At 40.2% G+C, this 17,189-nt stretch overlaps 1 protein-coding gene across 4 annotated transcripts in view; it reads right to left on the bottom strand.

The window, feature by feature from the left end:
- Positions 1-7,883: 7,883 nt before the first annotated feature.
- SHOC2 (SHOC2 leucine rich repeat scaffold protein) overlaps positions 7,884-17,189 on the bottom strand; it is a 70,253-nt gene continuing 60,947 nt past the window's right edge. For 3 of the 4 annotated variants that reach the window (XM_074831260.1, XM_074831259.1, XM_074831261.1), the window contains exons 7-9: positions 15,059-15,196; positions 14,468-14,585; positions 7,938-12,560 (exon numbers count right to left, since the gene is read on the bottom strand). In XM_074831260.1, coding sequence (XP_074687361.1) covers positions 12,352-12,560; positions 14,468-14,585; positions 15,059-15,196 — 465 coding nt within the window. In that variant the 3' untranslated portion in view covers positions 7,938-12,351. Of the gene's footprint in view, positions 12,561-14,467; positions 14,586-15,058; positions 15,197-17,189 lie in introns of all 4 variants that reach the window. The other variant, XM_074831262.1, reaches the window with a different exon arrangement.

The following is a 17,189-nucleotide window of genomic DNA, read 5'->3' as shown; positions in this document are numbered from 1 at the left end:
AAGCATGTGTGTCCGCCCTTTCCCTCCCTGTTCCTCGTTCCTCCCCATGTCCATCTGAGACTGACATAGTGACACTACCTCTGGGCCAGGGGCTGCAGTCAGCAATATTCATCCAATCCCTCCTGTGAAGGCAGAAGTGCCCCAGGTGAGCTGTAACTCTCTGGTTCGTTGCACATCCCCAGCGAGCACCTTTGTCACCATCAGAGCAAAACTTCCAGCAAAGTAAACAGCTCTGAAAAGAGACAGTACAACAGAGAGCAGACAAGCAGGGACTGAAGGTTGCAATTCCCACCTGGCAAGGTGTGTGTCTCACAGCAGGTTCAGATCATCCTGGGAAGGGGGGAGAAGACCACACACCTGCTGCGGAAACCAGACCACAGCAAGCTGCTGCAGCAGGAGACAGCTTTCCATGGACACTTGCACCAGGCAGGTTAGCTGTCTCCATTTAACCCAGCTTGCCCCGTCTCCATGAGTCCAGGGTGGCAGCCCTAGAGTTAAAAAGATCAAAGAGCCAGCCTGGCAGCAGCAGTTCTCGAAGGCTGAGCCATATAAAAGGTCCAGGGGATATTTGCCCGAAATAGCTGCGTTCCCAGAAAGGAGAGCACGTCAGTGTGGGTTTCACAGGGAGTGAGGCCGCTGGGGAACGCAGCAAGACTTTCCATGTTTTCCCTTGTTACTTCTTTCACCATCTAGTGGCAAAAGCAAATAGCGCTGAGAAGCCATCCAGGAGCTGCAGCCGGCTCTGGAAGGAAACCTCTCTTTGCACCAGCTTCTCCCAGTTACCCCCACAGCTACTTGGGCTGGGGACACAGAGGATACGGGGCAGCATCCAGAGCCCTGCAAATCCCCGTCCTAAATCATGGCCCTGTATAAAGACTCCTCTCCACAGGCTGACTCCCATCCCAGGACCCTCTGCCCACCCCCCTGCCGCTGTGTCCCTGCTGTCCCCTCACCCAGCTGTAACCCACAGACTGCTGTAGCTTCTCCCCCCAGGCACCAGTAACCACCTGTCACCCTCCAGCCTCTGCCCAAAACCACCTGGCTCACCCTGGGGAAGCCCCAGCTCCAGTTCCCAGGGGGACAGTAAGCAAAGACAGAACAGCAGCACCGGGTAGGGCAAACTCAGGTCTCCCAGTGATCAAACCCAGCTTAACTAAAGGCTCAGCTAAGCCCCCAGGAAAAGATGCCAGGGGGAGCAGAGTCCTTCAGACTGGACGCTTTTCCTTCCCCACCTCAGCTGAGCCATTTGCCAGGGCTGTGGTGGCTGGAGGAAGAAGGGTGTTGGAAAGGGACAAAAATATTTTCAAGGGAAAACCTTGACTGTGGACTCAGCAGGGTGCAACGAGCACCTGGGGTGCTGGGGAGAGCTTAGAGCTTGCCTTCATCAGCTCACTAGAGGTGCTTTCTCCCTGTGCTGCCCCTTCGCCATCAGACCATGCAGAAGGGGAGATTTCCCACAAGGTCAGGCCCCCTTCCCACACCCCGGCCATGATCCACCCACTTGGACACGGCAGAAATGTTTGCAGGTGAATCTGCTCCACGGGAGGGAAGGAACAGGGACCTGCCTCTGCGGGGGGACTTCCCGGAGAGGAGAGCTTGCAGAGCGGGTGCAGCCCTCGCAGCAGGGCCAGGGGCTGCCCCGCCTTTGAACTCCAGCTGGCGGATGGTCCAACACCTTCCTGGCCTGCGTGATGATAGCCAGGCCAGCGGAAAGCAGATAGAGAGGTTCATCATCTGACAGGCACAGGAGGGGGGGAGGTTCTTCCCTCCAGAGCCAGGGTTTCCATCCTCGCGGTGGTTTGCAGATCCTGCATGCAACATGCCACACAGGGAAATCCATCATCGTTACTGCGCTCATTCCCTCGTTGCCTAGAATACAATTATCCCTATGCAGATTGCAAGGTACAACGTTTTTTCCCCTCCCCCCAAGAGGCTCAAATTAACTTCAAACACCAGCTTTTGATTTATTTGCTTATTCAGCACCATCAGTTGCTTTTCAGCAATACAAAATAGCCCTCTCCCCAGGAAACATGTATCCTATCTGGGAATACTATACTGAGCGTGGTAATGTGTAATCAGGACAAAGCACTTAGAGAAGGCAGGCTGATATACTAGATGCTGAGAGAAGAGCTATAATACATCTCTCCACTTGTGCTTTTTCAACTCAGATTTTCCTTTTTCCTGGAAACATCCTAGGTACCAAGGGAAATTCCTGCCATACAAAATTCAAGAACAAAATCATCCATGTTGTTCCTTGAAGTGTCACAGAAAACTAAGCACATACAAACAAGCATTAATCTCTGATGCTACAAACAAAACTCTCCTCCTTTTTTTTCCTGGTAAGTCATTCTCCACCCTGCACAGAGCAACGCCAGCAAATTCTTGTGCCACAGTTTTGTCTTTGCACTCAGATGAAGGATACTGCAGGGCAGTGCTCTCATCAGCACAGGATGCTATCACCATCCTCACAAGGCTTGATGCCTTTAACGCCCTCTGCCACTCTGAGAGCAACCAACGGGAGCTACGGCTAGGGGGAGGGAAAGGAGAAATCTCTACCATTTCACATACAATTCTGATATTCAGCCTGTCAGCACCAGTTAAGTGCAACAGCAGGAGGACTGAAAAGGAAAGTCAGCTTTGTGAGAAACACTGAGGTCCCCTACAGATGGGAAGCGCTGAACCTGCCCTGAACTCTTCTTTCCACTTGTTGAGCCAAGCCATTCACTGGGTCACAACTGCAAAGAAGTGGAAATTGCCGTACAGCATCCAAGCGTTACCGGAGGCGTAGTCCCAGTGCAATCAGACACATCAAGAGGAAAACAGCACAACTGAAATCTCAAGGCCTAACAGCACTCTTTCAGTTCAACTAGGCTAAAAATATCCCCCAAATCCTCAGAAAGGCAGCTCATTGCAGATTGCAACTGGCTTTAATTGACAGTCCCTCAAAACTGTTTTGTTGAGGAGACCTTCCCCACCACCCAGCAGGCAATGTGTATGGGATCAACCACCCAGGCAGCCAGGAACCAGGCTTAGGTGCTACCAAGGAGGGTTCCCAGTGTCTCCGAGCACTGGAACACCTCACCAGGCCAGCAAAGTCCTCTGAAGTTGAAGTCACTGAAGATCACAACTGATTCCTCACTACAATCCAATCTCAATTCTCCTTAAGCAGAGCTAGAGACAAGAGTGGTAAAAAGCTATCGTGGCAACTTTAACAAATATCTTAGAAAACCTAAATTTTTTTAATGTTTTTGGGGGATTAAATATCTGCATGAAATGAGAACGTAATTTTCTCATTAATATTTCACTAACAATTTAATTGTGGGAGCATGTGGGTTTTCCTAAAGGAAAAGCAATAAGTATTATTAAGTATTACACACTTCAGAACTCTTTACAGACTGGTAAGCACTCCGTGTCACTTCAAAAATTAAGACATTCATCCTTATTCCTAAATGGTTTGGAGCAAAAATTGGCCACAGAATTGTCATTTAATCAAAATTCATTCCTATCCAAGTCTTGACATGTATCCCAAGCCAAATCTTTTATCTGGTAAATACTCAGACATCAAAACCCTTCACAGGGGCTCTGAGACACCATGTAAAAACCTGGCTGGGCTCTATAAACCAAGTATCCAAGGAGCCAACAGAGAGGCTGTAGAGCAATGCACAGCTGTGCCACATGTAGCAGATCCATCTTTCATATTTCCCTCTCCCAGCCATCTGTTCCCAAATACTGTTTTACTCCTGGTGTCTCCATTCTGCAACAGAGCTAGAGAAAAGGGGCTTGTAACCGATACAAAGCAAGTTCAGAAGAGAAACTGGATGCACCAACAGGTATATGGATCGAAAGCCACTGGTCCCACATCATCTTTTTGCTCTCCCTACCCTTCTCCACTTTCTTCAGCTCAGCACAGTGTGGGAAGCACCAGAGTGAGATAACAGGCTGTTTCCAAAAAGAGGAAAATCTGAAGTAGGAGACACATGAGGTAAGAGCACAAACAGAGAGGATGAGATCAGATATGACACTGCAAAAAGCTCACAGTAAAACAGAACAGGCACTGCTGGTGAAGCCCCTCCTTCTCATGGAGGATTATACTACTTCCAAATATGGTTCTGCTTTAACATGACATCAGCCCTCCTCAAATTTCAAAAGCTTCTTCTCAAGAAATTGGTGGCCTGGCTCCAGGACTGGACCAATCTTGGCTCCACTCTCTCCTGCCTGGCACCCTGTCCCTGGAGCTGGGGGTGGGCTACCAACAGCACCAACCAGGACATGCTGGACACAGGGAACCCACCTACCACTTCACTCAACTTGCTTTTAGGGGATCTCCTCCAGTGCCTTTCACCCTGTCCAGGCAAACATCTGACTTGCTGGTGCTGCTGGCAATCTCTCCTGGTCCCCTCCACCAGAACCGTATGGTGCTGTCTGATGAGGCTTCTTGGAAGGCTGGAAATGCCCAAGAAGTAGTACTTGGAGAAGGTTAAAAAGCCTGAAATCAGAGCTGCCTCACTGACCAGCAGCTCCTTATCTAGCTGAATTTGTTGCCCTCTGCTATGCTGGCAAGGATAGACGATTTCAGACTCCTCAACTGTAACTTCCCCCTCAGTTAATGTACTCGGCAAGGACCAAAAAAAGCTGAAGAGCATCCAAAAAACTTGGGTCATATAGACAGAAAAGTTTTACTATGTTATTCTTACCATGGCTGTTTTCAAATACTGTTTTAAGATTTTCCATGTATTTCCATTATAACTGTTCACATAAAGTTTGGAAATCACTTCAGGCAGTACAGTTGTAATAATGCAGGACAAAAACTGACAAACCAGTCACTACTAGGTCAAGCAAAGCAACTACTAAACTACAGCAAATTCATTATGAGTCTTAACAAAGAAATACTTTACCAATAGAAAGGAAAAAGAGGCTGTTGTGGAAAGAGCTTTTAAAAGGGAACACTTGTGTGCAATTTTGCAGATAGCATCTTACTCAGAGGCAGTGGGGTAGATTGATCTCTAAAGACTCTTAAAAGGTTTTGCAGTGGAAAAAAATAGTTGCAAGGCATACAGTCAGATCATTAACTGTGCAGCCCAGGCTGCCAGCTGCTCACTCAAACACTCCAGATGGCTCCTCCTCTAAAACATCATCATTTGATCTTGGTAATCAAATTATCTCCCACTCTTACAATCCTAAGTGAGGCAAGGCTTGTACGAAGAGATGATGTATTTTATTTGACTGAGATGGATTGCAAAAACAAAACAAATTCGCTTTCAAGGCACTCAGTCTCTTCTAGTTGTATCAAAGCTAACCATCTCCAGCCCTTTAACACCTTTTTTTCTTTTTACCATTTCCACCACATACAGTCCAAAGCACCAGCTACACTCTATAAAGCTGCCCAACATCCAGATTTTATACAGTATTTGCACACTAAACATTTCAACATACAGTAGGTATCTAAATCCACAACTTCCTACCAGTGGAAAGTAGGACCTGTCACTGGAGAGCAGCATTGGGAGACTCGGTATCCTGAAGCATTTAGGATGGATTAATTAAACAAGTAATCTGTCTCACCAAAGTCACGCAAGATGCCATCTGTACATTTCTGAGGCCTTTAATACAACCTTAGGACATAGGGTGCCAGAAACAAGACATTTTCTTCACTTTTCACTCAATTAGAGTCAACATGCATGGATCTTCTCAGGCCAGGCTCATCTGTGGATGCTCACTTCAATCATCTGAACAGAAAGGGGTCCTGACCAGCAAGATCCCACCAGTCCCAGAGGCTGCCCAGCAGCACTGTCTGGCTGACACCAATTATCAGCAGGATGCTACCGGGGCTGGGGGAAATTGCCTTTTTTTTTTTTTTTTTAAACTATGGGTATTTCTTACATAGCTTGCTTTCTGCAAAGGCTTCAAGGAGGAAAATAAAACCCAACCAGTGCGCTGTTGGTCTTCAACTTCTCTTCCAAAGAAAGAGTAACACTCGAAATTTCCCACTATTTTCAGAAAATGTTGAGCCTTGACAGTTTAAAAAGGACAACTGAAATATTCAAAAGTCGCATCTTCCAAAACTATGCACTCCTACTAGCATGAACAGAGTATCTCAAATCTTGGCATTATTTAAATCAGCATACTATGGAAAATTTAATACTAATTTTGTTTCTCATACCTAGTTGCAAGAGATGATGAAAGTCAGTTATAGCTAATCAGAGGAAACAATTCATTACTGCAGTGGGTGGCTCACCTCTGATGTCTAAACCTCAATCTGATCATTGCCTAGTGGGATTATTCCCCACTGGAGTTTAGCACTAAACCTTATTGCCCACTCAACTTTAATTTTCATAACAGAGCTATACTTTTATTTCACAAACTAGAAGTACACAAAGAACAAAACAGCTTGCTAAAGGCCATGAATTAGGAAAAAGATTCAGAGTTGGGACTAGAAAACTATGGAGAAAGGCAGCAAGAATTATCGCAGAATGGGAGAGGTTTTGTTCAAAGAGAAGCTAAAAAACTGGAATGACTTGGAGAAAAAACGCTACCATTGATGAAAAAAACCCTCAAGTGTAGTAAAAAGCAGATGAACAGGAAAAAGACTGTTCATAAATTTCTCAGAATATAAGAACTAGGAGTCACCAAATGAAATAAGGTGGCGTGGTTCAAAACAAACAAAAGGAAGTACTTTTTCACCCAGCACATAATTAGATTGTAGAATTATTAGACACAGGATATTGCAGAAGCCAGAAATACAAATAGATTTAGAATTTAAAAAAAAAAAGAAAAAAAAGAAAAAGAAAGCACTTTCTTCTGTGAATTTGCCTACTCTATCAAGGGTTATTAAATGCAGTGATACAGATGCCGTTTCCTTTTCGCAAGCCCTTCAAACTCTAGCTGGCAAGGTCTGGAGGAGTACGCCAGAGAAACTGCACACCCCCGTTACGTTCCGTACACATCTGCCACTCAGCCCTGTGGGACAGGGGAGGGATGGTATGTGGTCCAACACCATGGCATGGGAGAGCCACTCTTGTGATGAGACTGGCCACTTCCGTAGCTTGTTTTCAGACTGCTGGATCACTTACGGTAACAGGGATCAACTCCACTTGAAGACAGACCTTTATGCAGTTTGATCAGACCCTCTACTGATTTTAAGCAGCAGAGATCTGATGTAAGGACAGAGGTACTCAGATTATTGCACGAGTGACTGCAGCACACTATGAGAACCCGTTCCAGTTTTTCAAAGCGATCAGCTTTAGCAAGTACAACGGTGCCCTCCTCGTCATCATTGTATTCAAACTGCTGAGGCCTTTCTATTCTGACTTCAAAGGATACTAGCATTTTGTTTGTAGGACATAATGCATGCATGACCTTCTTGAAACAGTGTCTACTGTAATGGGCTTTACAGAATTAAGAGACATCAGTTTAGAGCTGTATCATGTCAGCTTGGCAATATTGTCTTTTATTAAACCAGAAGTTTAAATGCTGGCGTCTGTCTTTTAGGCACCAGAACTCCATACCTGCTTTAATTTTGTTGTTGTTGAAATGCATTTTGCACTAAAACCCAAGACTTATTTTCCCTTTCAGAAAGAAAGGTGGGTGTTTTTTACTATATGTCCTACTGTACTATAACAAAATGAAGGTGAAAGATTTTACCAACATTTGCTTTATAAAAGGTGTCCAATCTACATGACCGAGTAAAGCAGTCATGCAATTTTTGAAGTCTCCTGTAATTGCTCTACATGAAAAATCTATAATTTACTTAAGGTCTTTTGAAGAGTGATGAGTATATAATGAGAAAGCAGTTCTTGATAATTTGGGGCACTGCAGAAGTACAACTTACATCCAAGTTAATGTTAGACTAGAAGTACTAGAAATCTTTCAAAAGACTCAGTGGCAGCTTCTTTACAAATATACTATTTATAATGAATGCATTGATACAGAATGACTCTTATAAAAAAAGCAAGGCAATCTTTTATATAGACATAACAATCAACATTACAATAATTCAGATTAAAAGTACATTTTTGTAGACTGTTTACACTCTTGTTTAGCTTTTAACCACAAAATTAGTGTGGTCTGGTATTTTCCACAGCAAAAGTCCTGTGCAGTCCTGGTTAAGACCTAAACATCAGAATAATAAACATCATTTTCTGATCTTTGCTAACATAAAACCAAAACCCATTTGCAGATACTATCGTTTGTTTGTAATTGTCCTTACTGTGCCTTGAAGTTTGTGTTGTGCAAATTACTGCCAACTGCACATTTCTATTTTCTAATTAGAAGCTATTCTGGCATGCCGATTTGATACAACCAAGGTGTGATACTGACTGTGTGAAAATTCTTAGTTGCATCCAGATATGAAGACTTACCCTGATTTGGGTTTGTACTGATTCAGAAACCTAATTTATTTTGGGGTTTAAAAACAAAAAAAAAAAAGGAAAAAATAACCTCTCAAAGTTTTCTAATTGTTAAATAAAAGTTATTTTTCAAACGCCCGGGATTAAAGATGATACTTGAATTCCAGGTGACACAATGGGTTTAAGTGCTAACCAGCTAGACAGTTTGAGTACTAATTTACTAAATCATGTACATGAGCAAACACAACCTTCAAGAAGTCTGAACATGCACTTTCTCACACAACATTAGCAAAAGATGGACAAAACTGCAGAGAAAACCTAAATCCAAGAGAGGCACTGAAGCAAATATTCTACAACCCAAATCTCTTTCTAAAAAGGGTGTATGAAAAGTTCCCAGTAGCATCTGGCAAACAGAAAAGTGCCAGTTACACAAGCATGTGACCCAACTTCACAAGCAGAATTTCCACTGCATTTATACTAGGCAACTTTGGTGATGAACTTAAAAACAGGGCAGCCAGAGACAGAACTTTAATGGGTTTACACTAAAAGAAAACATTTTTGCAATGAATTACCAAACACCTTTCTAGTGAGTAAATTTAAATGCAGTATGTGACCACGAGTCACAATGGCAATTCTTCCTTCTTTTCATTATTTAACAAATCACTAATCTGCTTTACACCTTACCAGACTTCCATAATACTATATAGCCTATAGTACAGTAATTTAGCTTGTTAAATCAAGACATGATTCAGGATAGTGTCTTTACAGGGCATGTGTATATGTACATATTCTTATGTACATAGGCACAGACACATACAAAACTGTATTTTATCTATGGGCAAGCAATCAAGGTCATGATTTTCACCCAAAATAAAGATTGTCACACTTTTCAATAACCCTTCTAAATTATCTCCCCCAGTATGGCAAGGGGAATAAATATTTAATACAAGTATCTGGGAATCACCTGTTTCTCCATCTTGTTTTCAAAGATGCCATAAAGAATTAATTTATCCACCTTGTCTATACTTTCATACATACATAGATACACATAGATATGTATGTATTATACATACACTTGTCAGGATGAAGTTCTTTCCGTTCATACTTTGATTGATTAGGCCAAACAAAATTTTTAAACATGTAAAAGCATGAGTCCAGTTGAATGTCATCAGGCATTAAATACAATTTAGAAAGTGCACCAGTTAACAATCCAGCATCCTGGGAAATGCAAAAGTCTTATGTCAGGATGTAAGACTGTTTTGACTGATCAAAACAGCTGGTTTTATATGGATCTGTGTACAGATTTGGATATAAATGTACTTACATGGATTTATATGCATCTGTTCCCAAACCATGCCACACATTTAATACTTAAACTTTTGAATAATTTTTAAGAACTTATCAAATTCTTCTGAGTTGATTTCTCCTGCACCAGAACTTCTCTCACACTGCTTTTACTCAAATCTTTCTTGAGACACTGAAAAAATAAGCGTTCACCTCAGAATGTATAAAATTAAGCTCCTAAAACAGGGCTCAGGATTATCTGGCATTGCAACGACCATACTAGTACAAAGATAGTTTGAAAAAATATCCTGTTTTTAATATAGTAATGAATTAAAACATAGCTTTATTTATTCCTATGAGTGTAATGAAAAGAGTAGTTTGTTTTTAAGCGAGTGTAACGAGCACTGGTTTGGTAGCCAACTTCTCCACAAGAATTTATGTGAAAGAGGGTCAGCTCCAATCATACAGTCATTAACCATGTACCTTAACAAGGTGAATAATCAACATATTTACAAACTGAACAAATTCAATCCCTTCGACTCATAAAAAGGGGATTGAGGAGCAGACAGGGAATGAGACCAAGATGCTTGAAAACACAAGGGGTCGCCACTTTTGTTTTAAGGAACCATATTAATCAAATCAGTTTCCCCTAGTGACCTGAGGGCACAAATACAGATTTAGCAGTATTTTCAGAAGTTAGATTACAGTCTTGATACTAAGCATTTCAGCATCCTCATATTTTAACACCTTAATGCTGAGAAAGATTAACTTCAGGCAGAACTGTAAGGAACTAGCCTTTTATAAACTAAAGTCTAAACTGAAAAGCTACAGTAGATGTAAAAATTAAAAAAAAAAAAGGAGGGGGGAAAACAGAGACAGAGTGTGTGAGAAAGAACAGAACATTACTTAGTAAAATCCAGTGACATCTACAATAGTTTTACAGCATGTTTAAGCCCTCTAAGGTTTTATATCTCCACCTGCCTTCCACTTAAACTTACTCCTTGTTAACGAAAAGACGTACGACAAAACAGAATGCAAATAGATCAAGGCAATATGTCTAAGTAAGCATGCCTGAAAGCCAGAAATAATATTCCCCAGACTTCTGTACGTGAAATAGATATCCCATGGCATTGGTTGATTTGATTTTGTTCAAAAGGTACAGTCTTCTATGTCACACTACCCCAGCAGCAATTCCAATGAGTATAAACTGGACAGTGCTTGAGTAACCGTGGAATGCAACCACCTCGAGTTCCTACCCTCCCGAAAAAGGACAACTGGCCCTACAAGTGCAGCAATAGTGTAAATCTCCCTGAAGCATCTTCTGCCTTTTAAACAACCAAGAAAGTCATGATAAAACTGAATGTCCACTACTTACAGTGTTTCTCTTGAGCTACCAATGTCTATGCACAAATGAAAAAGGTGCCTCTTTTTTAATAGATCGGTTTAATACTGAAACAGATAGGATGAAGTTAAAAAAGAATACTCAAGATACTGAACTGAATATTTTGAAGCAAGTGCCCCAGCTGTGGGGAAAAGTGCATTTAGTTCAGCAGCAAAACAGCACAGTGTGAAGATATTGTGCTTGGACACAGAAGTTCCATAATGGAAGGAGGTACAAGGCAAGTCAAGATATAAAACCGTAGTACATTGTTAACCAACCTTAAAACTTACATATATTGCAGTGTTTAAAAGTAAGACACATTCATTTATTGTACAAGGACTATAAGGAATCCTTAAAATTGCCTGTTGTAGTTTATGACTCAACGTTGTAATAAAAATGTACATATATATTATTTCCTTGCCACTTAACTGTACTGTTAGACCTCATGGACTCGTTACTTCACAAAATGAAAACCGCTCTTCACTGAGTATACTCAACATTTTTACCAATCTGAAAAGGTTTACTTGTGCTAGAAAAGACCAACCGCAAAAGGCTCAGTTCAGATATGTTATGCCTGCAACTGATAACTCAGGGAAGCAAGATTTAAAGGAATTCAAGCTTTTTTTTTTTTTGCTTTTTTTTCCTTTTCTTTTTCTTTTGTTTTGACTGCATCCTTTTCACCTGCCAGTTGTTCTGATGAGTGTATGTTTTTAGTATACAAACCGGTTGATAAAAATTCATCAGCAGAGGCATATAAATTCTAGATATAATTGATTAAAACAGAGCAAATCAGAATAAAACAAAATCCAGTGATTTACTCTGACTGTAAACAATATAAAAACACCATTTGCTTCAAATCTCAAAATAAGTTAAAAGAAAATCCCAACCTCAGGACACATGACCCTTTCAGGTTTTGACACGAAAAAAAAAAAAAGAGGGAGGAAAACAGAAAAGTTCATTATATAAAGGTTATACATTTCTCTTAAATGAAAGTAAATCTAAGCAAAACTATTTTTGTCCCTTAAATTTAAACTTTGAGTTCATTGGCAATTGCTTAAAATGAACTGGCATTTCCAGATTATTCAGACAACTTCCATCAAATTCAGCAAAGAAAACTTAGACAAGCATTTTTACAGAATAAAAAAAAAATCTAAATGGCTATGATTCCTCTATTAGCAGAAACACATAATGCAGTCTTAAATTTGCCTTTTTATATTATTTATATATTTATATATATATAATATAATATAAACCTCATATATTATATTATATATACATATACAGACAATTACAACATTAATGCAGTTTGTATTTTGTACAGTGTATTGGACAATCCGATTAGCATCAGACCATGGCACGATATGGTCCCTGCATTTTTAGGAACTGAATGATGAAGGAGGGTCCTCCTGCAACAATCTGAGGTGGAAGGTGGCTGAGCGGGCAGTTCTCAATACTCATTATTGACAGTTTGCTGCAAAGAGCCAGCTCAAAGGGAAGGCTGTGCAGATTGGGGTTGTCATTCAAATACAGTTCTTCCAGATTCTCCAGTGTACCTGGTTAAAATAAAACAATACAAAGTAGTATTTTTTTAATTCATGCAGTTTATAACTTTTAGACAGAAGCTCTAAGTCCATTTAAAGATTCTTTACTATATAGAATCTTGAGACAGTGACTCATCCAAATCCCTATTTTCAAGCACAGCAAGTTTTCTGTTCACTGGTACCTAAGCAAGAACCAATTTGCTTTAGTCTCCCTGTAAAAATATCCATTACTACATCTCCTTTAGATGAAACTGAACTGAGAATACACTGAATAAGAGAACTGAGAGGGACTTCATCGTAACTGTTCGGCCAAGTGCTTTGCAATTGCAGGCAACATTGAATAGCTATCTAGTTAGAAGGGCCTAGAAAAAATTTATACCATCAATATTTATTATCTCTTTAAAAATATCTATGCCATACCTTTTATGTAATTAGAACCCATATATTAAGGACCTAAAGCTGTAACTGTAATGCACCCCAGGAAGAAAGCAGGAGAGATCTCTGCACAGCAGTGAATTTATTAAATGGAACAAACCTGTGTGAAAAAATTTTCCTAAATTCAAATTTTACAACTTGCCTCTACTACAGATACTGCAATATAGATTTACCAGAAGCTGAAAAACAGAGTAATTTCTTCTTTCTCCTCCATTCCTCCACAGCAATCAAATATCAAAATTAATCCATATCTTTGAAATACACTCCAAACATACAAGTCCTCCTCAAAACATTACCCATTTTCCAATACCATAAAACCCCCCGATAACCTATTTAATCTTTCACAAGAGAAAGCAGTAGCCAGGGCTCAAGGCATGGAAAACCAACAAAAAGCAAAGGCTATAGAAGAAATAATGATAAATAGCTGATAGCATGATAGATGAAGCACCCACATCTGAAAATAGTTAAGTACTCTCTAATCTGTTAAGACAACCAGCTTTAATAACTGAATTGTATTCCTACAATAGTATTTCAAGTGTGCTTACTGATTTGAATTCCACAGCTGGTTTCCACGGCATCCAAACTCTCTCCACTAACTTATGAACTAAATTACAAAGCTCCAGACTTAGATTGTTTTAGGCCCTTCTCACACTGAGGCACATGCAAGATGAGCAGAAGCTGTAATGGCTCTTCACTAAAGATACTGTGAGAGACAGACTATGCCCTTCGCATACGCACATCACTGTTTCTGACTACATTTTTCTTTGTGTAGCTTGTCCCAACATTTTTTTTTCCTCCATAATAAGCTCTAACTTTAAGATATTCAGGTAAGTGCTCAGAATCATGCTCTGGACCTATATGCTTGTGAAAGAAGAAAGAAGGCTCTCAGTTTCAGATGCTCTGAACCCCCCCTTACTCTGAATATCTCAAGTAGACAAAAAGAATTCTTATCCTCCCTTTCTCTCTGTAGATTTCTTCCTCTTCACTTCCTTTTCTTACCTCATTAAGGTGAAAACCAATATGATGGTCTATGAATAGAAGTGTGTGCAGAGGGTCTATCAGCAGAAACATTTGCTTTAGCTGTCTACACCTTACACAAGGTTTTTGTCTAAACCATGGAATTAGAGTGTTTCCTTTCTCTTTTCAAGAATAGGTTTATAAAGTTGAGTGATTGATAATATGCAAATTGTGGGAGAATTTGGAGAGAAAAGGAATCTCACCACTCCAAGAGAATGTGTGTTCAGCAGCTTTCTGCAGAAGAACTGAAAAAGCTAGACTGTTCATTTCACTACAGTTCAGCAAGATAAAGATCACACATTACAGAGCTGTTCCTGTGGCCCATGCTTCACATTAGGTTGTGTATATCTAGAAGTTTCAAGCGAATTTTGTGGCCTCTACTTACGAGCACAGTAGATGCCTATCTTATGTGTCAGTAACTGCTTTGGCTCAGGCATACTGCATAAAACCAGAAAATGGGATCTTACCAATTTCCTCAGGAAGGTGTGTGAGAAGATTCTCTCCAAGCCCAAGGTGAGTCAGATTGGTAAGGTGACCAATACCTCTGGGAAGGGTGCTCAACTGATTATTAGTCAGAACCAATTTCTAAAGGGAAAAACACATTTTTAGAAATTAAGTTAATTAATTTTGCTTCAAATGACCACAAGTAACAAGATATATAGCTGATAAAGTGATGGGCTTTACTCTCCAGCATTTGAACAAAGAATTTTCTACCCTTCAACAACATTTCAGACCTCTACTAAGCACCACTAAATGTAAAAATAAGATAGTGCATAGTAAAACACATGCCTAAATATAAAAGCTTTCATGAACATGACTTGTTCAGTAGTTTACTCATGGTACAACAGTTAAACTCATCAAAATTTGTTTTTTCAATATTAACTGATAAATCTGGGGAAGAATTAGTGGGGACAGACTGGATGAAGTCACAAAAGATTCTTAACTTTTGGTTCTATGTCCAGTCCCAAATAATTTCCCTCATCAAACTAGCTGTAATTAAATCAGTATGGTGTAAATAAAGGATGAAAGATGTTTATCTTTGCCAATTATTGTTTCACCTGCAGATCCTTGAGGTAAGCTATTTCATTTGGCAAGGATTCCAGTTTGTTTTCCTCTAGATCTAACTCTCGGAGTTTCCGTAGATTTCCAATTCCATGGGGAAGTTTCTTTAGGAGATTGTTTGACAAGATAAGAACCTCAAAAAAAGACAAAACAACCAAACACACAGAATTTCAGCAACACAATAAGTAAATAACAAATGAAGACAGGATCTCTTTATATTTTCAAGTAATGAAGTCCAAGATTAGCCTACATTTAAATTATGGATGCAAACTGAAAAGATTAAAAAAAGGCAAATCAGTGATTAACATCATTTTTTTAAGACTTTAATGATACAAATACATCAATTTATGACAGAATTCTGTCAAATGTTGTTTTACATAATAATAAATGCAAAGCAAAACCAAAGAACACCCTATTTCTTCAAATGACCAAAGAAAAACAATTTCTTCCTGGACTTCCCTATCATTTTGTTATGCTTCCGTATAGCTATCTCATAACCACGTTTTACATTATTTGCTGTGCTTGCCAAGTCCTCCTTAAAAAGTGTAATACTTCCTCTTCTCCCGATGTCCCTTTGGTTAGGAGCAGCAGCAGGTAAACATACAGATCAGTGCACCTAAGCAGAACACTGCACAGGCGTCCCCTGGCCTTCCAAAATGGTCTCCTATCAAACACCTGTCCCTATTACAGTGTTATCCTCTTGTTTTTCTCCTCCTTTCTAATAAATACCCTAGGTTCAAGAAACGTATCCTTATTTGCAATGTCAGATAACAGAGTTATTCATTATACCACAAGCAAGTTAACAGGGTTACACTAGTATACCATTTTTCTTGCAGTCCTTAGAAGTAATCAAGCCTCATAACAACTTAGTGAGTAGTAAGGTAATTAATTACTGATTAAACAATGCTATTAACTTGTTATTTAACAAGGCACACCGAAACACAAGGATGTGAAAGAGCAGCCAGTGTGGACCTTCATCCTAGCCACACACAAGCCAAGGTTGCAAATGCCTGGCTTCTACCAATCCCAACTCTCACTAGCTTCATGTAATGTGGGAACACCAAAGGCAGAAACAGAATAGAAAGCAAGGCTAAAATCAAAAGTGAAAATCAAAATTAATAAAAGCCAAAGTCTTAGCATTAGCACAAGCAGTATTTTGGTGGCCCTCCTTTATGTGCTACGATATATGCAGAATGATAAGAATAGTAATGTTTTAATCGCGTATCAAGAAACAAAGGCAGGAAGAGAAAATATTACCTACATGCAATGCAGCTGACTTAGCATTACTGTGGGAACCTTCACTTTTATGTAAACACTGCCCAAATAGTTCTTTGTATTTGAATCTTTAATTACAGAGAAAAATAGTGCTACGAGGTTTGCCGACCATGCAGCTCTCCAGCTTTGGCAGCCAGCAGACCACCAGCAAATCCAGTTGTTAGAGGTTACTAACTTCCCAATCACATCAATCACAGCCTTAACTTAAAGGGAACCAGACCACTAAATAGCTATTACCCTGCCATATAATTCTGCCCCAAACTACAGGAATTATTAATTATTCAGAGCAGCAGGCACACTGAAAATTTGCAATTTCAAATATGCCATTTGCTGTTTTACTTTAACAGATTTTTCCCAGCAACTCACAGAGGCTATGAAGTCCCCCCAACTGCCCAGACAAGCACCTCTACCTTTATGTCCCTCCAAGGCAATTAAGTTTGTCTCTGCTGATGGTACCTTGGGAAGCAGGAATAGGGCACACATCAGGATTAGTTCACCGTTTCAACCTACAAGTTCTTCCTGCTAAAAGGCTGAGAATTCCCACCTGGCTGCCTACAAGGTTCACGGCACTACATTCAAGCCACTTCTGGCTGTAGACCATTTAATTACATTTTTCTGATCCCTCCTGTTTCCATGCTGGTCTCTCCAGGAATCAACTGAGTTCAGTGCCATTGCATTTATAACACTAACTTTCTCTTGAGAAAAATTTCTACATAGTTAAAAATATATATGTACTTAGCCCTTTGTGCAGACGCTCATCTAGAGCCTAAAGAACAACATTCAAAAAAGCTGTTGACTACAGCCATAAACAGATGCAACACATCTAATTAAACAGCATACATACACATATAT

The sequence above is a fragment of the Strix aluco genome, chromosome 7 (assembly GCF_031877795.1).
Source record: "Strix aluco isolate bStrAlu1 chromosome 7, bStrAlu1.hap1, whole genome shotgun sequence".
Taxonomy (NCBI): Eukaryota; Metazoa; Chordata; class Aves; order Strigiformes; family Strigidae; genus Strix; species Strix aluco.
This window is presented reverse-complemented; position numbering and strand designations above follow the sequence as displayed.